Below are 24,305 nucleotides of genomic sequence, written 5' to 3' on the forward strand. Positions count from 1 at the left end.
TGAACATTGTCAGCTGGCTGCAGTCTCCACCAACTGCGCTTGGATACTGCACAGATCCCGGGCAGAATGCTCGGCTTATTTGTGCACACGGCACTATATAATAATTCAGTGGGGACATGAATTATGATTTTAATGTTGCAACTAAGATTTTCATATAAAACAACATGTGTTAAACCTTTTCAAAGTTAAATTAAACCTAAAAGTTGTTTCATTTCTGCCTTTGTTGATTGCCAAAGCTGTGGTTTGCATATTTGGTCATACATGTAGTTTTTTTTTGGATGCCATCTGGGAGCATTCTGCGTATTTCTACAAGCATGAGTAAAGAACAATGTGAGCTTTAAAGAGATTAAAGTTGTAGTTTAAAGCTTTTCTCAACTAAAGGTGTGAGATAAGATTGTCACATTATGAGAAGTGTCCACTCCTCTTGTGTATAGACCCTTTCAATAGGATGACAGTATTGAGCAGGATTAGCTCATTATGCATAGGTGAATTCCTTGGGTATGTTTATCTAATCCCACAAGCTTCTTAATAACTGCAGACAGCACAGTGCCGCATGGAGGAGGAAGCTATTAATTGTCATCCAGGCTACTTTGCATTTGTGAGCAGCCTCAGCACCGAAGGGGGTCTGGTTAATTTCCGCCACAGTTTTGCACTAGTTTATTTGCCAAAGTCCCTGCACGGCTCAGGGCACGACGGGGACACCACGGCGAGAGGCAAAACATCCTTGACGACAAGTGAAATTCAGGGTGGTTGAGCCACTATTTATAACCTGGCCAGCAGTCTGCTCTGTGACAGCAGAGGGAGAGAGGGAGTGAGAGCTAGTACAGAGAATTCCAGAGCAGAGGAAAAGTCCATTGTTTTGAACCCCCTGACTGAGCCCCTGTGTAAAGAGGTCAAAGAGCTGAAAACACATAAGGCATAGTTTAAAGAGGAGTGGGGATTTCTCCAGCAATATCCTGTCCAGTGTTTATAGATTGCGTTCATGTTCTAGTATGGTTGTCAAAAGTATCAAAAATTAGATAATAATCAACATTAAAACTAATATCGAAACTAGATACACATTCACAGGACAGAAATGAACCTTTCCTGAATGATCTTGAGCTGTATCAGAACAAGTATAAGACACATAGACTAATATACGCCCATGGACCACTATGGAACCTACCTGGACCTAGGGATGGGACGATATAAAATTTTAGACTCACGATTATCGTGGCCAAAATAATCACGATTAACGATATTCTCGCGATAATTATAACCTTTTAACGTTCCGACGGCCTGGGCCTACTTTACAAATTTACAGCAATGTACATACACTTCTGCGTCACCCACTCAAACAATCTACACATCAAATGAAAGCTGCGGCGCTCGTCTTTCTGGATATGCAAACCATTTTCACCTGCAATCACCACAGTGCTGACAGGAAAGACGTTTTTACAGAAAAGTCACAACATGTGAATCTGGACTTCACTTACACATCAACATATTCACACAAAGTTGGTCTCATTTGTTCTGTAAAGGTCCAGAGAATATAATCCAGTCAATAAATTATGTCCACAAAATAAGATCCTCCATGTCCAATCTGCTGTAGGAAAGTACTCCAAATATGAAATCTGCTCCGTCACTTCTTGCCTTTCTTTTGTCGATTTCAGGCATAATAAACATCTGACAGCGCCAACTTTGTTCCCCAGTGCTAAACACTAGTGTTAGCTTGTGATTGACACCAGTGTTGGCCAATAAGGTGGGGGTTGTGGGTTACTGAGGCCGCAGACAGCGAATCAGTGCTACAGATGACTGAAAGTTTACGCCCCACTCTTCCCCTTATAGAATCAACCGATTATATCAGACACATTTAGTGACATTTTCCCCTTACAGCCAATGAGCAGCGGGACAGGATGATGTATCACATGCCATGGTTTTCCGTAAACAGACGTACCCGGAAGAAAATGTGTACTCCCCAATGCCATGCTGCCGAAATGGACCAGTCCTTGTCACGACGGAAGTGACGCAAGTGCCCGTCGACGAACACTTAATTTTTTTAATTAAGGCACTTTGGTGAATTGGGAAACAAGTGGATGCAGAAATGTGTGCATAATGGCACATTTTACGCACTGTTGTTTTGCGTTTTAAACATGACGAAACGGACAAAACAAAGGGAGTACGTGATCGAGGACACTGTGGATGTTTGTACAAGTTAAACTAGAGGCATCTTGGACCCGGAGCGGTTCATGGCAAAGAGTAAAGATCCTACAGTGGACTCAGGAGTAAAGGACCTTATTTTTTGATGGATTGGATGCTGTTCTCGATTGGTAAGCGTGGTTTATTCTGCTATTGACTTAATTGTAGGTAAAATATACCGTGTATAATCGTTAGCTTTGCTTCTGTGCACATAGTGTGCATTCGGACCATGCGCTCTGGCACATTTGTGTTCAGGTGTATGAATTAGACTTAATTTGTCTATTGTTTAAAAGGTGTTGTTTTATTCTGCAGTTTGCATTATTGTAGGTAAAAATATAAGATGTACACACATTAGCGTCTCATCTGTGCGCACGGGTGAGGCGCGCTCTGGTACGTTCCTGTGGAGAGTTACGGATCAGACTTTGTTTATTGTTGATATCTGACAGAATATAGTTCAGACAGAGATAAGCACAGAAGCTACAAGTGTCATTGCATTGTCAGAGTGGGCAAACACCAGAACTAACATCTAAACGTTGTATTGGAACTGGAAATATGAGGCAGTGTGGTGCCGTAAAGGCGATTATAATCATGGCGATAATCGCGATTATAAAAAAATGCCACGAACGATTAATTGTGGATCTTTTTATTATCGCGATTAGCGATATTATCGTATATCGTCCCATCCCAACCTGGACCACTGACGAATTATACAGATATAAGGCCACATGGGAATATAAAAGAAAGTACTATGATTTAATGGTTAAAATCACCTTCTATTGTGAGAAACAGTGCTTTTATTACCATCATCGTAGTATTGGAATCAGTATTGAATAACGTGTCTATTCCTTAGTATTAAAATGGAGTTTGAAATTTTAGTATCATGACACTAATCCTGTCAAGTGTTTATAAGTTGCGTTCATGTTCTAGTCCACAAATCTGTGATATTAATCTCACAATGTAAAGTCTTTGCTAAGGACATTGTAAACAAACAATTTCACTTTTGTTTATTTATACTAACAGAGCAGGCATTGAACGTTCTGCCAGCGTTTCATGTGGGTAGGCCCAGTAATTACAGAGATATTCACCACAAACCAAGTCCACAAATTCGACCATAGATTCCGGACCAGTTCTCCAACTCAATATTAAACTATAAAATGTTATGATGCCACGTGAACCCAGCCTATTAATCTGAAATAGAACTAAGAGAAAAATCAATGAAGTTTTTGAAAAGCGCACTTGTCGACTTTTATGTGCCTCTTAAAGGTCCTTAAAGCGACTCTTGTGAGCTTTAAGCCATGTTAGAATGCTGTTACGTCGTCAAGAACATGCCCAGAGCTGTGTTTTGTTTCATTCACACATGTTCGAGCATTATTAGTCTGTCTGCATCTCCAAAGCTCAAAATGCTCTGTTCCACTGTCTGATGTCATGAAGCGGTAGTTGTCAAGTTAAGAGCTGCGTTTTAACTTTTGTTTATTAGAGATTGGCAATTCCAGAACTGAAATTATCCAAATGATTCTAGTGAAGGTGTATGGATGTTAAAAACACAGTGGAGCACTTCCTATATTACCACATGGTACCACCATGGACATCACAAGGTGGAACAAAGTGTTTTCTGTTTGAGAGAAGAACTCAACCCAACCCCAATATGCACATGTGTGAATGAAACAAAACACAACTCCAGGTATGTTTATGATGAGGAAACATAACATATATCAGAAAACAGCTTAATATGGGCCATTTAACAAGCACAACAGGTGAGGATAAAAACATGTTGACAGTGACAAGAGCTCTGGCCATTTCTATGAACGGAGCGAACTGGTCTACAAACAAACACATGTCCAGGCACAGTGCAGATTATGTGGCTGGCGGGCCCCATGGTCACCTGACAGGGAGCCCACCGAAGCAAAGAAACAAGCGCAAAACAAGCGGAATCACATGGATGTAAACACAGCTCAAAGAGGGTGACATAATACAGCAGCAGCGTGGCACAAAAACAAAAACATGTGCTGATAGTGAACTAAGAGCCTGCTGAACAACCACCTGTCTCCATCAGATAACTGGGAAACATCCAAGTTTAAAACACAACATTGTTTCTGTTTCGTTTTGATTTCTTTTTAATACTGTATTAAAACATGAAATTAGAGTTGAGAGCTTATTTAAACGTTCAAAGCAAAATCAACAGAACAAGTAATTATCTCCACCTCTACGTTCTTGACATGAAAAGACTCGTTCATATTTTGAATCTCAAAAAGCATCAAAATTTTAACAGCTGAAATTTCAACAGCTATGAATGCCTTATTAAAACAATAAAATAAAATTAAAACATTTATAAAAAATAACAAAAGCCTACGGGATTTCTATTCGGGCTGCTTCAATGATGTTGCCTGGGATTCAGAATACAGACTTCTTCATGGTCACTCATGAATATCCCTGTTTTCTAATGGCCGTGATTGACAGGTGGATTAGCCAATAAAAAAAGTAATAAAGAAAAAAAATATATATACCAAAGGGGGCTGAAAAACATTGAGGATTTCTGCAGAATCCATAGGTGAAGCGCTAAACTCTGTTATTATCTGTAAGTTAAATTAGATTTTATTTGTAAATCGTAGATGACCAATGAGCTCCTTTGCTTCACACGTGTCATTGAAAAAAAACAATCTGACTGCACGATCACATTTGACCGGGCTCGAGACGCAACAGAGGGCGTGGAGACTAGACTGACATCAATTTGTATAAAAAATTAATGAGAAAGATTATTCTGGATTTGCCAGGCAACAATGTATGATCTCAGTTATTTAAAACAATTACTCTATTCTCCATTCTCTCAAAATTATCCTGGAGAGAAAGGATGACCTAATATACACATATATCAAAAGTTTGAACACACCATCCTATTTCTTTTGTCTTTATTTTTTATAAATATAAATATGACGTAAGATATATGGAATTATGCAGCAAAGAAAAAAGTAAATAACTCTATTTAATATTTTATATTCAAATCCTCTAAATAGCCACTCTTTGCATTGTTGAAAACTGTTTAGTAGAGTTAGTTACTTTATTCTTTAAAACATAATTCCATATATCTTACTTCATATATTTGATGTCTTCTGTATGTATCTAAAATATAGAAAGTAGTAAAAATATTTTTTTTTTAAAAACCCCAAAAACACTGACTGAGAGGGTGTGTCTACACTTTTGACTGGAAGTATAATTTATAAATAATGTTTTGTGAGACTTCATTTTTCAAAATCACAGTACATTAGAAAAGTCATCATGCTGAACAATGTAGTCTTTTTGTATTTTTAATCACAAAAATGTTTGTATTTAAATACAGTAATTATTAAAAATCCTTAGAATTTGTTTAATTGCACAGCCCAGTTTTGCTATGAGTAGTTTCAAAATGAATACCTGCATTTTAAAAAAGACTGTTTGAGTTTCTTTTTCTGACCACAAGAAGTACAACCAAAGTATAAGGCGAAAACTACTGATAGCTGAGTGGCCAAAAATTGCACTATGGTCATTTTTACTCTCACAACAACAGTCTCCATCTCTTATCAGCAAACCCAGACAGTGACGGTGAGAAGTCCCGCTCAGCAGAGACGAGGTGTGGGGTGACTCTGCCGTACACAGGGGCACTCAAGGCAAGAGCAGAGATAGCCAACAACTGCATGGCTTCAGTTTCCTCCTATCACTACGTGGCCATTGAGCTTATTTGAATACTACCAGCCATGTTCCCGTATAGCAGCTACATTTTTAACCTTGTGATGCCCCACTGAACAACTGAAACTTTGCAAAACTGTGACAAAGGCGCAGAGGTGGGTAGATTGATCAAAAAGTACTTACATGTAAATTAAAAAATACTAAGATAGTGGTCCAAGAAGAGTAAAAATTAATTTGAGGAAACTATGACAATTGTAAAAATAACAGTCTGAATGTAGCATCTGATTTATAAATTATAATTATATGAATGTAAATTGGAGGGCAAAACGTTGAATAAAGCACAAATTCTGGTGATTCCAAAGGGTAGACCAGAAAATCTAGAAAAAAATAAATCATACCTGAAGGTGTAATCTGAAAAAGACAAATGTTCAAATCCTTTAATCATGCCAGCATAAAGCTTTTGTCACTTTGTGGGTTAGGGTTAGTGGAAACAGGAACCAAATACTGTTACACTGTATTTTACTCAAGTAAGAGTAAAAGTACTCTGTCTGAATATTCCTCCAAGAAGTACAGTTATATTAAAGTTTCGTAAGTAAATGTAACTGAGTTCTACCCACCTCTGCAAATGAATAGGAAGAGCAAAAATAAACTACTGTGCCCACTGAACTGAACCAAACCACATCACGACCACAGCAATGCCTTATCAGAGAGAGTGATCTGAGCAGCTAACCCACCTCTTGTTGATGGGCTTCTCGTCCTTCTCGTAGGGTTTGACGAACCACTTTCCGATGCGAACGAAGCTGCGGTTCATGAGGCAGCGCTCCAGCAAGTTGTGGATGGCTTTGAAGAGGAGTGTGCGGCATTCGTATGAAAGCCCGTTCTCCCAAAGACCGTCATCCTCAGCTGGAGAAGGAAGAGAGAGATATACGTGAGACAATTATCATCCGAAATATGTAAACAGCTTGGTGGGGGTTCAAGTACTGCACAAAAAGGGATTTAAGGGAAGGGAATTGTAAAACAAAATTAAGAAATATCACCTCCTACTCTTACTTGGAAAATGTTCTTGCTGCTTATTAGTCATTAATTTATTTGATGTCTTCAGCAATAATTAATATCACCTTGGAGATAGCATATTGCCTACATGTGTTTTTACCTAAATCAAATAAAATCTTCAATTTGGCACACACACTGATACAAAAATAAACACAGACAAACCTATTGGCGTAGGTAAGAAAATGTAGTTGGAAAAGTACATAAATCACCATGAAACCAGCTCTGTACAAAAACAGCCATAGCTAGTCACACATCAGGTGTTTTCAACTGCACCTGATGTAGACTGATTATTGCCCAAAGAGTTCTTCACAATCGAATGTATTGTTTTGCTTTCCATCCGGAGAAATCTCAGACCACCTCACTCTGTTTTTATATCTGACTAGAATGAACACCTGACTGTCTGCCAAATCTGTGCCGTTCAAATCGCACATTTGAATTCCAGCTCAACACCTGCAAAGAATTAAAATGTAATTACAGAGCGTTTGACTGGCAAAGCTGCAGACACTTGGTTCATATAATGTAGTGGAGAAGTCAACCACATATGGACTGCATGTTCTGAACAGGGTGGTTAGGATTACGTCACATCCATATTGGTTTCTGATTCACTTTTGGCGCTGGCCTGAATGCTGCTTTAATCTCATTAACAGTTGCTGCTCACGTCTTACCACGCTTAAGCTGCTTTGTGTCAAGTCTACTGCAAACATCTCCACAAGTGTCTGTGCCAGCGACAAAATAAATATAACCTGTAACAAGGGCTGGGCAATATGCCAAAAAAAATAAATAAAACTACTTCCTGTAAACAAATGCTCCTGTCTTACAAAAAGTTTTAAACTGAAGACAGAATGAACCTTGAACAAATATCTAAATTTTGATTACATTTTATTGTGTCTCATTAAAAACAAATAAATACATTTTCAATATTAATTTCCTGAACATAAACAAGACAGATGTTTAGTCATTACCATTTTAACATAAAATATAGTCCAACGCCTTATAAGTGTGAACTCTGCTCCAAACCATATGCTTTTACTGCCTGAGGACTGGCTGTGGATCTTTTGATTTAAAAGACCCAAACATATCACTGAAGATTATAAATCTCGATTAAAATTTGATTAATTGCACAGTAGGACCTGTAACCGGCTCAGTGTCAGACCAGGCAGGTCATGACCAGCACTGCTCAATTATTTAACAATCATAGAGCTTAATGTCCCAATGAAGTAGTTAAGCACAATTTAAAATAATGACACATTAAAAGCTACCGAGAAGGAAAATTGATTTTAAAATCAGTACAAACCACACAAGATTACAGGTTCGATGCCAGTCTAAACCAAAGGAATAACTTCAAAGAGATGCTGACAGCTTGGAACATGTTATGAGGCTAATCCTTCTAATCTTGTCTTTTCATTGTTGATGTATTGCAATGTGCTTATTCTAATTCAGTTGAAAGAATCCTCTGCAAGTAAAATGTAAGGCCTTAAGTCATTGTGCTACCAGAGAAAGCAGTTGTTTAGCTCTCTTGTATAGAAATGTTTAAAAACAGTGATGATTAATTATTAGTATTTGCGCTGTTGGTAAAAATTAGCTTGTGAACAGCAGTAATAAAAGTTCCACCTCAGGCATAATACCAACTACTGTAGGGCATAACACGTGTCTGTCACCATGAAGAATGTTCTGAAGTACAGTTTTAACTTTCTATTTCCATAGCTATCATAAGGGGTGGCGCTAGGGGGGGCCTGAGGGGGCCCTAGCCTCTCCTTGAATGGCTCATGCTTCCCCATAGTTTCCCCAAGGATTTCTGCCCCATTTTCACAGCACATCCAATTTTGACAAAAAATGTTGAAATGGCAACTACAGAGTGTTCAAAATGAGACTAGATTAAAAAAAGAATTTCATATTAGGTTTATAAATAACTACATGGGCTAACCCTTAGCTCCTCCAAACAAAAATATCTGGTGCTGGTGACATGCCACCTCCATAAAGTTACACAGTGTTACTTTAGCTCAAACGAAGGATCTTGCTGTGAAGTTTGAAGTGTGCAGATCTTGTTGAGAAATAGTATATAATATCTGTTTTTATTTAGTTAACTTTAAAATGCCACAACTTTGCATTGCATTCACCCAACGAAATAACTCCGGGCCAGCTGCCAAGGAAAGAGAACTACCAGCCCAATGACGGCGAGAAGCATTTCATCAGGTACACACACATTTAGTGGATAAGATCAGGAACAAGAAAGTGCCAGTGAAAGGCCGGAAATAGGAAGGAAGGTGATAATTTCCTATTTGGAGATTAACGGGCAAAAAAAATGCAAAATTTCAAATGCCCTTGTGTGGAGTAGGGAAGGGTAAAGTCTGTAAAGTAGGGCAGCGCGATATATTGTAGATGAACCAAATCGAAATGTAAGTCGGCACAATAATGAAATCCCAGTTGGTTACATACTGTCCTCAGCAAAGAACAAAATATCTTGTCTTTAAAAAAATCTTGCTGTACCTGTATAACCTCTACAAACAAGTTCTGAAAACCAAGGTATTCTTTTATTAGTTTATCAGTTCATATATCGGGCTTCTGAAGTTGTTTACCAGGTGCACTCTTAGAATCCTACTATTTAAACATATATATTGCAAATCTAATCACAATCACAATTTTTTCCCAAATTCGTTGAGCCATGGCTCAAAGGATCACAACTGTTGCACTGGTGTGAGTGTTTAGCCTCTGTGCAGAGGCCAGACAAGAGGCAACGAGTCAACAACAAAAAGTCATCCCGCTGTGCTCTGACAACAGATTAGGAAACTGGAGAAAAATGAAAACAACGTGGGATTTAGCGCTAATACTCGAAATCCAGATCAGAGCAAGAGATAACATCTGAACCAGCTCAAACAGACGTCACAAGTGCGCTCTATGGTCCAGTCCTCAACTCACTCACTAAATTGAGAGGAGACCATTACCTCACCATCAGCTATTAAAGTGTGCTATGGAACTTTTCTGGTGTTGGGTCACCACCTGTTTGTCTTCATAAGATTGCTATTGCTTTGTCTGAAATGTTTCACAGTAGGTTATTAAACTAGCATTTTGACTGTGAACAGGGTCACCGCTCCATGGATCTGATCAGTAACTTGGCCTGGTTGCTTCAGCTGCTTGTCTTCATGAAGACAGATACGTTTAAAGCTGCGGCACCAGAGTTTTTGTGAATATGTAAATTTTGTGACGATATCGTAAAAGCTGCACTGTGTGACAAAATGAGACCACTGCTCTAATAATAAAGGATTTTTATTTCTCGTCGGGAAGAAAGTCTCGAAAGAGTCGGACCCAGTTTCACTTCGGCATCTGAAAAAAAGCTGCCCTAAAGCATCATGTAGATACTGACAATGTGCCAAAGGGTTTGTGAGAGCTGGAGATGAGTTAGGCAGATTTAAATACCTACATCCTCCTTATGTAGTGTGAAATCAGCTACCCCAGCTTTAATGCCATGCTGTGGAACATTCTGGGCAAGGCCATAACATCACCGTGGAGACAAGCATGCGGCGGACCCTGCGCCAGAAAAGTTACAAAGTGGGCCTTATATAATGTTTTTCTAGTTCATCGTCAAAGCCAGTGGAAAGATTCTAAAATGAGATGATTGTTCAAAACCAAGAACTTGCTGTACTGCCATCAATCAAGACACAGTAATGATGGATAATTTGAAAATGCTTGATGTTCCCAATAAGAAAACATGAAAAAGCTGCTGTGAACATTTTTCGAGACTCATTATAAAACATAGTGGGAAACACTCTCAGCATAAGAGCAAATGAATGTACTCAGAGTGGATCAAAGCTACAACTGTACTTGTAAATAGTGAAGTGCTGCCTTGTTAATATGTACTATGTGTGCTATACAGTAACATTTACAGTAGTGACTGTACGAACGTTTACTGTACAACACATATACTGTTAAATATGGATTGGTAATTTTACATCAGATGCCCTTTTAGTGTGTGTGTGTGTGTGTGTGTGTGTGTGGGGGGGGGGGGGGGGGGGGGGGGGTTAGATTAGCAATATATGCTTAAAAGGAAGGATTCTGTTAAGAGTGCACATTGTAAACAACTCCAGAAGCATTAACATTTGAGAAAATACGGAAATATGAACTGATAAACTAATACGAGAAACTCATGCATTTCAGAACATGTTTGTAGAGGTCTAAGCTACAGGTACAAGATTTTTCTATAAAAAGACATAAAAAAGAGATATTTTGTTCTTTGCAGAGGACTATTATCTATTATTTAAATACTAGTAGCCTTTGCGCAGCCTTAACAGGTAACCTTTAAACGCAACTGTTCCATCTTAAACTTGGATTACAAGTCAAAAATAAACAAAATCTGAACACACACTGCAAAGCTTGTATAAAAAAAAGAACAAGAATTTCTTAAAAGCTCGGGCAAATTTAGAGGTGGTCGACCCCCTGTTTCTCATCTCTGTGTATAAGCAATTAGAGCAGCAGTCGGTCATTAAACAGCAAGATTAATGCCATGTGATCGCGAGTGCTCGGGGGATTGTACCGAGCCTGGCCAGAAGGTTTTCTCCTCCACTTCCCTCTTTTGCTTCTTATCTGCAAGCAAAGAGAGTATGTGCTTCTTTAAAGTCTCCATTACTAATTAATGAAAATTTCTTGAGCGAGAGAAAGGGAAAGAAAAAGGGGGAATAGAGAGAGAAATAGAGGAGGCTGAACCCATGGACTAGAGCGGATTGCATGGTCGATCCATCAGAGCTAGCAGAGGAGAGGGGCAAGAGGAGGGTGGTTCACAGGCAGAAGATTAGCCCAGGAAAATTTATCCCCAAGCACAAAAGCCATCAGCCACCTCCACTTTATCCTTATCTATTCATCATTTTCTACAGTGCACGCTGAATTTTAATACCATGTTTGAGGGGAAAGCTGAGAATTTCGTAAGCTTAAAGTGCATATGACAGTTTTTCATGTTTTTTTGTAATTATTACTTGGTGTCATGATGTCAGTTTTCCCTGTCCTCCCGTGCTCTCTCCCCCTCCCCTACCTGTGTGTCTGGAGCTGGGTGGAGTGCCTGACTCCTCCCGTGCACACCTGGGGTGCATCAGCCTAATCACCACCACCTGCTGCTGAGTACAAGAAGGCTTGGCAGTCTACACTCGGTGCCAGACCGTCCGCGTGTAAAACGTGAATGTTTCTAGCTAAGCTTTGTTATTTGGTACTTTCCTGCAAATGCTCATTTGGATTTATGCACCCTCCAGATTCCTGCCTCCACTCGCCCAGCTCCTGCCGTCACGTTCCAGTCCCGGTATCGTCTCCTGCTCGTCTCGTCTCCGGCTCGTCTCGTCTCCTGCTCGTCTCGTCTCCTGCTCGTCTCGTCTCCTGCTCGTCTCGTCTCCTGTCCGGTCCTGGTCTCTGGTTTGTCACCCGCTCCCCGCTCTGGTCTTCGTCTGCTCCGCCCGCCCTGGTACCGCACCTGCTTCTATCCCCGTCCTGGTCCTGTCCTGCCCGCCTCTACCTGCACCGCACCCGCCTGACCCGTCTCCCGCTCCCCGGTTCCTGTACCTGCTCTTGTGACCTGTTTAAAGACTGCATTTTCACCGCTGTAAATAAACACTGTTAAAACTGCTCTGGTCTGCATCCTTTGGTCCTATCCGCACCGTTACGACAGAACGGTCTGGCCACTATGGACCAAGCAGGCTCAGATCCGGACCAGACGCGCCGCCTCACGCACTCTCACCCCGAGGCGGTGCTGGGTCAGCATGAACAATCCATTCGAACTCTATTGGAGCTAAATCAGACATTGTCCCAGCAGGTGGCACAGCTTAACCACCAGGTGGCCGCGCTCCTCGTCACCCCGCCTGCTGCAGCTGGAGCGCCGCCACGCCTCCCGGAGCCGAGAGGCACGGATCCGGAGCCGTATGCTGGACAACCTCACCTCTGTCGCGGATTCCTGTTCCAGTGCGAGTTCATGTTCCAGCAATGCCCTTCTCGTTTCAGCTCGGGGGCCACCAAGATCCGATATATATGTGGATTACTCCGGGGCAGAGCTCTCCAGTGGGCAGAGGCGCGCCTAATGAAGACGTCTGTGGATAGCCTGGATTTTAATGAATTTGTGTCCACGTTTAAGCTGGTGTTTGACCACCCGCACTACCAGGACAATGCTGCCTCCCGGTTATTGACTCTCAGCCAGGGCTCCAGGACGGTAGCGGATTATTCCATTGAATTCTGGACACATGCGGCGGAGCTGGACTGGACGGACAGCGCGCTGCGGGCTGTGTTTGTGCGGGGCCTGAACGAGACTTTGAAAGATGAATTGGTTTCCCGGGACGAACCCCCCGACCTGCGGACCCTCATCTCCCTCACTCACCGTATAGACAACCGCCTACGGGCTCGTCGCCGAGAGAGACGCCGGTCACCGGTCCCGCCGGAGCCACGCGCTGCCCCGCCCCCGCCGGATGAGCCCATGCAACTCGACAGGACCCTTGTGTCGGCCGAGGAGCGTCAACGGAGGCGTCGTCTGGCCGGGGCTTGCCTCTACTGCGGTGAGCGCGGACATTATGTGGTCACTTGCCCAGTTCGGCCAAAAGGGGGGGCCCACCAGTAGCACTGGGAGTACTGGTGGGCGAGCAACACATCCTGGACTCTTCTAATAGACTGCGGCTCAGCGCCACCCTGTGCGTTCGCACAGAGACCTTATGCGTTTCCGCCCTTATCGACTCCGGGGCTGAGAGGGACTTTATTGATGCCCAAGTCGCGGAGCAGCTCGGGGTCTACCTGGAGCCCCTCGAACGCCCCTTAAATGCCCAGGGGCTCAATGGACGTTTTCTGGGGCACATCACTCACATCACAGAACCTGTCACCGTGATTCTGTCCGGCAACCACCAAGAGAACCGTCAGTTTCATGTCCTGTCCTCCTCCGCTTCTCCTCTGGTCCTTGGTTACCCCTGGCTACGCGCCCACAACCCTGTTTTCGATTGGGCCAGGGGCGGAGTTTCGGGCTGGAGTCCCGATTGCCACGCCAAGTGCCTTCGGTCCGCCCTCCCTCCGGCCGGGAGGTCCGTTCCTGTCGCTGATCCGTCCCCAGACACCCCCAATCTGTCCTCGGTGCCTGCTGAATATCACGACCTGGGGGAGGTTTTTAGCAAGAGCAAGGCCCTCTCTTTACCGCCCCACCGCCCATATGACTGCGCCATTGACCTCCTGCCGGGTGCCCCACTACCATCTAGCAGGCTATATAACCTGTCTAAACCTGAACGCGAGTCAATGGAGGACTATATCCGTGGGTCCCTGGCTGCCGGAATCATCCGCCCGTCCACTTCACCCGTGGGAGCGGGGTTCTTCTTTGTGGCTAAGAAGGACAAATCCCTGCGGCCTTGCATTGATTACCGGGGTCTGAACAATATAACTGTAAAGAATAAATACCCGCTTCCCTTACTGGACTCGGCATTTACGCCCCTCCACGGTGCGACCATCTTCTCCAAGTTGGATTTGCGGAATGCGTACCACCTGGTGCGCATCAGGGAGGGAGACGAATGGAAGACGGCCTTCAAGACACCCCTGGGACATTTCGAATACTTGGTTATGCCCTTCGGTCTCACCAACGCCCCTGCCGTATTCCAAGCCCTCATCAACGATGTGCTCCGTGATTTCCTTAACCGATTCGTCTTTGTTTACTTGGATGACATCTTGATTTTCTCGCGGTCCCCCCAGGAGCATCATCAGCACGTTCGCCAGGTTCTCCAGCGCCTCCTCGAGAATAAACTGTTCGTGAAAGCTGAGAAATGCGAGTTTCACGCAGAGGAGGTCAGCTTTTTGGGCTTCATTGTGGGGCGGGGCCAAGTAAGAGCTGACCCTGAAAAGATCCAGGCTGTCACTGAGTGGCCCGTTCCTACCAGCCGGAGACAGCTCCAGAGATTTATCGGCTTTGCCAATTTTTATAGACGTTTCATCCGGGATTTTAGTAGGGTTATCTCGCCCTTAACTAAACTCACCTCTCCTGCTTTGCAGTTTGCCTGGTCTCCTGAGGCGCAGACAGCCTTCGAGAAGCTTAAGAGACTATTTACCTCCGCTCCCATCCTGCACCAGCCCGACCCTTCACGGCAATTCATCGTGGAGGTCGACGCCTCCGACTCGGGAGTGGGGGCCGTGCTTTCGCAGAGGTTCGACCCCCACAACCGCCTCTGTCCCTGCGCCTTCTTTTCCCGGCGATTGTCCTCGGCCGAGGTCAATTATGACGTGGGGGATCGGGAGCTCCTTGCCGTAAAGCTGGCCTTGGAGGAGTGGCGCCACTGGCTCGAAGGGGCGGAGCAACCATTCATCGTCTGGACCGACCATAAAAACTTGGAGTACATCCAGTCCGCCAGGCGCCTCAATCCCCGTCAAGCTCGTTGGTCCCTCTTCTTCAGCCGCTTCAACTTTCTCCTCACCTACCGCCCCGGATCTCGGAACGTCAAACCAGATGCCCTCTCCCGCCAGTTCGCCCTGGAGGATAGCCCGGTCACCGCAGAAACAATTATTCCCTCCTCGTGTGTGGTGGCCGCGGTCCATTGGGATATCGAGGACACCGTCCGAGAGGCCCAGACCAACGACCCCGACCCAGGTAACGGCCCTCCAGATAAACTGTTTGTTCCCGATTCTGTCCGGTCTCAGGTGCTCCAGTGGGTCCATGCCTCCCGTTTCGCCTGCCATCCTGGTGCCGGTCGCTCTCTCTCCCTCCTCAGGAGACGCTTCTGGTGGCCCACGATGGACACAGACACCCGGGCTTATGTCGCCGCCTGCCAGGTATGTGCTCGGGCCAAGGCCTCCCACTCACCCCCTTCTGGTCTCTTGCATCCTCTCCCAGTTCCTCGTCGCCCTTGGTCCCACATCGCCTTGGACTTCGTGACGGGCCTTCCCCCTTCCCAGGGGAACACGGTGGTTCTCACCATTGTGGACCGCTTCTCCAAGGCTGCCCATTTCGTTGCCCTGCCTAAGCTCCCCACAGCCAAAGAAACTGCCGACCAGCTGACCAGTCATGTCTTCCGACTCCACGGCATCCCGGTGGACATCGTGTCCGACAGAGGGACCCAATTCACCTCTCAGGTATGGCGGTCTTTCTGCGACAGTTTGGGGGCCACGGTTAGCCTCACGTCCGGGTTCCATCCACAATCTAATGGGCAGACGGAGCGGGCCAACCAAGACCTGGAGTCGGCCCTACGGTGCACAGCCTCCGCCAACCCCGCGACCTGGAGTACTCACCTGCCCTGGATAGAGTACGCTCACAACTCCCTCGTGAGTTCCGCCACTGGTATGTCCCCCTTCGAGGCATCGCTGGGATATCAACCCCCTCTCTTTCCCACGGAGGAGAGGGACCTCGCCGTCCCGTCTGTTCAGCGCCATCTCCAGCGCTGTCGCCGGATCTGGAAGAAGGCCAGGGCGGCCCTTCTTCGGGCTGGAGCGCGCACTAAGGCGACGGCCGATCGCCACCGTGTCCCGGCGCCCGTATACCAACCTGGCCAGATGGTTTGGCTCTCCGCCAAGACGGTCCCGCTGAAGACGGACTCCCGTAAGCTGTCCCCCCGATTCCTGGGACCGTTTAAGATCATGAGGATCATAAATCCATCGGCGGTGCGCCTCCAGTTACCCCCGTCTCTCCGGATTCATCCGACCTTTCACGTCTCCCAGGTTAAACCAGTCCGGACCAGCGACCTGTGCCCTCCGGCCGATCCCCCACCGCCCGCCCGAGTCATTGACGGCCACCCGGCGTTCACCGTCCGCCGCCTGATTGACGTTCGTCGCCGTGGTAGGGGCCTCCAGTACCTCGTCGATTGGGAGGGTTACGGTCCGGAGGAGCGATCCTGGGTGCCCAGGGCACGCATTCTGGACCCCGACATGGTGAGAGACTTCCACCGCGCTCATCCTGACAAGCCTGGGGGTCCACCAGGAGGTGGACCTTAGGGGGGGGGTACTGTCATGATGTCAGTTTTCCCTGTCCTCCCGTGCTCTCTCCCCCTCCCCTACCTGTGTGTCTGGAGCTGGGTGGAGTGCCTGACTCCTCCCGTGCACACCTGGGGTGCATCAGCCTAATCACCACCACCTGCTGCTGAGTACAAGAAGGCTTGGCAGTCTACACTCGGTGCCAGACCGTCCGCGTGTAAAACGTGAATGTTTCTAGCTAAGCTTTGTTATTTGGTACTTTCCTGCAAATGCTCATTTGGATTTATGCACCCTCCAGATTCCTGCCTCCACTCGCCCAGCTCCTGCCGTCACGTTCCAGTCCCGGTATCGTCTCCTGCTCGTCTCGTCTCCGGCTCGTCTCGTCTCCTGCTCGTCTCGTCTCCTGCTCGTCTCGTCTCCTGCTCGTCTCGTCTCCTGTCCGGTCCTGGTCTCTGGTTTGTCACCCGCTCCCCGCTCTGGTCTTCGTCTGCTCCGCCCGCCCTGGTACCGCACCTGCTTCTATCCCCGTCCTGGTCCTGTCCTGCCCGCCTCTACCTGCACCGCACCCGCCTGACCCGTCTCCCGCTCCCCGGTTCCTGTACCTGCTCTTGTGACCTGTTTAAAGACTGCATTTTCACCGCTGTAAATAAACACTGTTAAAACTGCTCTGGTCTGCATCCTTTGGTCCTATCCGCACCGTTACGACACTTGGTTTGGTGGGATTGTACCTGTGGTTAATATTTACTGTAGTTTTGCGATAGTTAAGAGTGTTTGTGGACAAAAGTTGAGAGGAAAAGTACACAAAATACAGAAAGTAGCGGTGTGTTCTAAAACATAGAACCTCTACCTATGTCACTGACACAGAATATTCCATCCAAAAAAATGCACGGACAATTTATGTGCAAAGAAGGTGTTTTTTGGCAGTTTAAATCGTAATTTAACAAAATAAATGTGTGTTTACACACAGGCATCTGTTTACCTCGTGGTTACTAGGTAACAGATGGGGGGGCAAGAGACAGTTTTCCCTAGTGATTATATATAGATATAGATATTACATTTTGCCATGAAATATCCAAAAGGTAAATTCACAAATGCTAAAATTGACCATTTCTATTAGTGAATAGACCCAAGATCTCACTGTATTACACCAAAAAGCTGCATTTGAACAACGTTAAATTGACCCATCTGAATAAACAGTATTGGCTAATAGAATGTTGTGATGTCATCTGAAACCCAGCAATTACATATGTCACAACTAATGTCCCTGTCCAACAAGGGAGTCAAATTATAAGCTTCAACAAAAACATTGAAAAATTGAAAAAAAAAATGTAAACAAAATAGTTTTTGTAAAATCTTATATTAGAATTATGTTATCTAATGACATAAGCAGTCTTCCCTGTTATATACACATTAAGTAGAAGACAGCATCACTTGCTAAGTATTTATGATCTAAGATTGCTGAAAATGTCAGTCAGTTATATTCACTGTTAAAATAAATTCTAGTCAGTTTGGATTTAAAAGGCAAAGCAAGTCAGTAACATTTTGAAATTCTAAAGAGCGTGTGGCATTTCTCCTTGCCCAGGGCACACACAGGGCCAGTGCGTACAATGGCTCTTACATTATTGTGCCTCTAAATCTGTATCACAGTCAATTGTGTGACATCTTTCCCGCCGCTTGCCAAGAGCACAAACATAACATTCAAAACTCTTAGAATGAGATTACAAGTGCAGAGTCTGGTTGAACTGAGCTGATATTTCGCTACAGAATAAAAAGTTATTCACTGTCAATTTTAAACTGGTTGCTATAGCACTGCCAAGTATCTTTTTTCGATTTAATCCAATTTGTATCAAGATCTCAAACTATTTACACATTTTCATTGTATGCAGCAAAGCTGCAACAACTGACAATTCTTGCTATTCTATTATTGCTATTCTAGCATTCTTATTATGGGTGGGGTTGCCTTTCCACAGATCTGGCCTGTAACTTGGCCTGTTGAATATCTATATATGAATATATGTCTATATGGAGATAGGATTAATTCCATACTGTGGAACACTCCAAGCAAACCGTAGTAGAGTAGTGAACCTTACACCAAAAAAGTTACATGGCCCACCTTTAAGACCTACCTTAGTAGGCAAATCTTGCAAGCGTATAGTGGGTGCATTTTCAGCTTAGGAATTCAATGAATGCGATAATGCCAGGATAGGATAAAAATTAACAAAGGAGTAAAAAGGTGTTACTCTCCCAATGAAAGGAACCTAGTGGGATTTGGAAGTGCACTAGAAGACAAGTGAGCAAGTGGCAGAAACGGCAACAGTAGCAACAGCAACGCCCCTTCCTAATTTCATTGCACAAAAAGATCAGTGAGTCTTTGAGGTTAGAAGAAGGCAGTCATTTATCTTTTACTTAAGATGCCCCTGGTCGAAGACTCCACCTCCGCTTTGTATGGGAGAAAACGTAGCATTTGCATAACAATACTCACACATGGCCACAATGGGAGGGGGAGGCTAACCGTTCATTTAGCAGCCGCAAGTTCTTGTTAGGAACCATTTCGGGGATAACAGCGAAGATCAGAATTGGTTTTTGAAGCAGTCTTTCCACTACAGAGACACAATATATCGCAAATGTATCAATTTTGCAATATTGGGTAACACAGTAGACAATAATGCAACAAACAAAATATATCGCAATAACTCCAAGGACAGAATCTACTTCTTAATTAACAACTTTATTAATAACTTTCCTTGTTGAGTCCACAATTAGCCTTGATTGCATCTTGGTCTCTAGGCGTATACTTTTTTGTTTTGTTATAGCTGAAATTACTGGATAAAATAATGCAGTAAACTTATCTATCTCCATGTTGACAAGTAGTAACCCCCACTAAATGAAGCTACAGGTCAGATCTGTGGAGAGGCGACCCTGCTCACAGTAAGATCGCATGTTTTTCATTGTATTTTTTGCCATAAAAACACTTCTAACATTTCTATGGAGACAAGCAGGTGGCGTACCCTTCACCAGAAAAGTGACACAGTGCATCTTTAAGCGTCAGGTGTTAAAATATTTCACTAGTTTTCCGCCCTGTGCTAGTCCTCATCTGTGTCTCTCTGTAGTCTCCCAGGAGAGAGAGGATTACTGGCACACTGGAATACAGAAATGGCATTACTCAAAATTAAAAGATTTTCAGAGGCTGCTAATCTAATGAGGATGGATTGGGAATTGCAGTGGAATCGGGGCAGAGCTGCTAAAATAAAAGGCAGTGAGCAGATTTTTGTGTTTACCGCCAACACTGTGCTGAGGGCTAAAAGGGTCCACAAACATAAAAAGAAAAGTTTTCCTTCCTCGTATTCCCGGGATGGTGCGGGATCAAAGGCAATACAATCCATCAGGCTAGCGGCTAAAGGCCATGGCAGTTAAAAGGAAGTTGCGATTTGCGACATTCCGACTGTGCGGTGGTGTAGAGGGGCTGGGGTGGTCCCGCTGTCACCTTCTGCCCCCCTCCAGCACTAGCCGCTATTTGTATAATCACACCTCAGCAGTCCCACAGCCCAGGGGAGCTGGAGAGACTGTCAATCATTTTGTTAAGTCTACACACATGCAATGGAATAGACCACGGCTTGTTTAAAAGGAAGTCAATGGAATGTACTGTGGTATTTCATTCAACAAGTGCCCATGCAGGTAAAGACACTGCAATAGTAGCATAGTTTTACGACTGTGTAATTACTCACATTTTAATTAAGATCGAGATTAGCTTTTTTCAATTTTTTATTCTTAATGATCAGCTTGGGGTTTTTTAATCGTGAGGTCCACAGACAATCCTCTGTCATTCATAGCATGTGGTTTGGAGCAGAGTTCATTGATCAATATGAGGAAGTAATTCCCTGGCCCAATTTAAAAGTAATAATTTTATCCCAAATCGAAACAACAGTAATTTGCAGACTGGATGAAATTGTTCCTTGTCATATGAATGCAGCCTGGACCAAGTAGTGGAATTTTAGTTATAAGCAAACGCAAGTGTGCTGGCCCATTGCAAATCGGGGGAATTTATTTGTGTGTTGTTTTGGCTTCCAGTGTCTAAAAAAGTAGTCCTGGCTAGCTCATAATAAAAGATATTAGTTTCCATTGAGCCAAGTTGAAGTGTTGCTACTGAAAATGGCTTAGAAAGGAATTATAACATTGCAATTTTGGGATTCAGAAAGGCCGAATAATAACTTCTTGTACCCTTCAGCGTATCCCATTTTTTCTTATGACGCTCATATGGACAAAGCAGTAAACAGCCTAATCGCTCATTGCTGATCTGGAAAAGAGAGAAAGCACTTAGTCCGCAGTGCTCCATCTCACAGAATCACACAGCAGCAGCACAGGAAAAGGCAGGGGACATGGGAGACACAGAGAGGGACTGAGGAGGTAGGGCTGGGTCATGTGACAAACAAATGAATCATATTTTTCTTCCTCATATTGATCTATTGTGATTTTCTTTTCTATTTTATTTTTTCTTATTAAAAACAATATTAAATTCCTGAACATAAGCAATGTAGACTTGTCCTCTTTAAACACCAAACCCCCTTTTTCCTGATAAAGTTATGATATGATAATATGATTCTGGATGAACGTCCTCAAAATGTCACACGGACAGAACAACAGGAAGTCAAAGCCCATAAACAGGAATCCTAGAATTGTGATGTCACCCTATCGCACAGCCCCAAGAGGAGGGGAGCCTTCCAAACAGGAAACCTGGATTACTACGGCACCCATCTGGGAAGCGTTCACAGTGAGGAGTCGGGTGCAAAAACACCTCCAGCCACAGCAGCCGCACATGAGGAGGGAGGAAAACAAAAATCCCAGCAGGTGCTCAGGATGCTGTGTTCATGTCAAGTGGTCCCCAGGAGAGAGGGAAGTGTTGAACTGCCACACGGCTTTATTAAAAATTCAAACGCTCCCAAAGTACCCCTGCACTCTGTCCTGAGAAAACATGATTCATCATTTTGGTTTCAAATATCTGGGTGCACTGCATGGCTCAGATGTTGTGGTCAATATCCAATTATCTCATTTCTATGCACTCAAACTAGAACTCTCAAGATCTGAAGTAGGCCAGTCCTGATCATTTCTATATTGACTAATCATTCAATATATGATAGATAGAACAAGTAGTTGGTTGAGTAATTAACTGTAGACACTAGAACTAACTACTAAAATATTTAATCATGCAAATTGAGGGACTTTTTTATGATATAACTTAGAAAAAGGTTCACAGGTTATTGTTTTTTGTATTATTTTGGTAGCAGTAGCAATATATTGTACTTCAAAATGTGTTATTTTGATAGGTCTATTTGGAAGTGCTTTAACTGCCATATGCTAAAGAAAATATGATGATAAATGATGATATTGAAACTAATTTATGCCACTGACGCAATGACCCTAAAGCAGGATAATCCCAGTAAAACCTTATCTAAATTAACTATATCATTAAAGATTGGGTAGTATGCAAATATGTTTTGGGGTTTTTTTGGGGTTTTTTTTAAGCTGTCTATCATGTTATAATGTTGTTTTCTCATAAAAACAGTCCTAAAGAGGTTTTAGATGTCAACCAGGGATGTTTCAGTAATTTATTGACTTCTCCTGGGCCCTATTCGAATCCTCGTTATGGTTTGTTGTAAGTTTCTGTCCAATGCTCGGCCCACAAACCTACGTCACCCATGATCCCACAGGTCAATTCTACATAAATATACAAAAGCATGAATCAAAACTGTACACAACAACTTCAAAATCCTGATGCAATGTGCAGTAGTTTTATTAGTGGGATGGACACAGATTGTATTGCGATAGCTCTCTAAATGGGGAGTAGTATGGAGCGCAAAAGGAGGGGGGACTCAGAGCAGCCAAAAAAAGAAAATGAAGCTTAAAAAATGTTAATAGGTTGTTTTCGGCAAATATGGCATTTTCAAAACAATAAAAGGTAACATGGTGATCTATAGATATATGTTAGCGGTTAATACCCCATAGCCCTCTTAAAGAACCATGAGCTACAACAAATAAATAGCATAATTAAACACTTTAGCACTTAGTTTGTGTATGTTTGTATAATGAAGTTATTTATTCAGCTGTCTTCTAATCGTATTACAGAAGCTCTCCACTAGTACAAAGAAAAAGTCCTCATGATAAATACTGACCTCCAGAAATGATTGTTCCATCTATTATTTATTGAAGTCGATATAGTAATTATTGTGACAGGCTTAACTCAAACACAAAATATATTGAATCTCCCCAAAGCCAGTGGAAGAACACAGCAGTGACTCTTGGCCATGTCCAAATATAGATTCTCCATACCGCCCCCTCCTACTAGAAATGTAGCACACTCCATTAGAGGGCCAGAGCCAGACACTTGAGGTTATTACCAGGACCCGTTAGGCCTGAACGAGCTGCCCATCGTAGCCTTCAGCTCCCATTTTGAGCCCACTTCAGGCTCAATGTCCCATAATGAAGGAAGGTCGCTCACCGGCTGGGCTCGACGCGGGGTCCAAAGTTCAATCCAGCAGGCAGAGGGCATGAATAAGGAGGGTGCCCTAATCCATCTTCTGCCACTGATCTTACTCTCACAAAAGATGGAGGGCTGCAGGTTGAACGTACGCGTGTGGGTTCTGTAGGAGTACCTCTTTACGATGGCTAAAGATGGAAAATTTATTGAAAAGGTGGGATCTGGTTCTGAAGATAAAATTGGATAATCTAGTATATTGACTATAATAAGTATAACTATAATAAAAATGACCTTAAAAAAGCAGATTGAAATTCTAGTGTAATTTTCCAAGCATATAAAGTAATATTTCTGCACTGGTTAATTTTATGGTCCATTCATATTTGGTGCTATACTTGAACCAGCATTTACAGACTACACACTTTAGCACATTCCTGATGCATTGTTAAAATATTGTCTGAGATAAAGCAAAATAATATTGAGATAATCTTGTCAATAAAGCCCACCCCTACCTCATATGACGCTGGGGTCACTCGGTCACTGTCCACACATTATTAAATAAGCAGTTTCATCATGGGACATACATGTAAACAAGGTATCACATGAGGGCCAGTTGTTCTACGGGTGTTAGCAGCTCTGTCCTGACCACACAGAAACATTTAGGGCTGTGGTCGACAAAATTAATTCTTGGTCAACTAAAGCCATGTCCTGCTGATCTTTGAATGTAACTGCACACGAGTTCATGCAAAAACAATTATTTATACACTGTGAATCATGTGTTTAATCTGCCTTTTTACATATAAACACTAAAAAAGACCAAATCTTCAGCTAACTTGCTCACTCACAAACGTCTCCTTTCTGATGTAGCCTCATCCTTATAACATAAATAAAATTATTAGTCAAGACACCAATATACCAAGTCCTACAGTTCTTGAAACATTACACACAACTTAACACATTTCCAAGGCTTTTACATAACATCTCTACCTGACAATAAGCACATTTGTACAACCTGTAACATATTCTGACAGTTTATGTTCAAGTGTGTCTGGTA

General features: G+C 43.5%; 1 protein-coding gene across 2 annotated transcripts in view; it reads right to left on the minus strand.

Annotated features, from left to right (window-relative positions):
• The window catches only part of med13a (mediator complex subunit 13a), a 94,385-nt gene that overhangs the window by 54,539 nt on the left and 15,541 nt on the right, over positions 1-24,305 (minus strand). For both annotated transcript variants that reach the window (XM_033977907.2, XM_033977906.2), the window contains exon 3: positions 6,573-6,741. In XM_033977907.2, coding sequence (XP_033833798.1) covers positions 6,573-6,741 — 169 coding nt within the window. The remainder of the gene's footprint in view (positions 1-6,572; positions 6,742-24,305) is intronic.

Source organism: Periophthalmus magnuspinnatus, chromosome 14 (assembly GCF_009829125.3).
Source record: "Periophthalmus magnuspinnatus isolate fPerMag1 chromosome 14, fPerMag1.2.pri, whole genome shotgun sequence".
Taxonomy (NCBI): domain Eukaryota; kingdom Metazoa; phylum Chordata; class Actinopteri; order Gobiiformes; family Gobiidae; genus Periophthalmus; species Periophthalmus magnuspinnatus.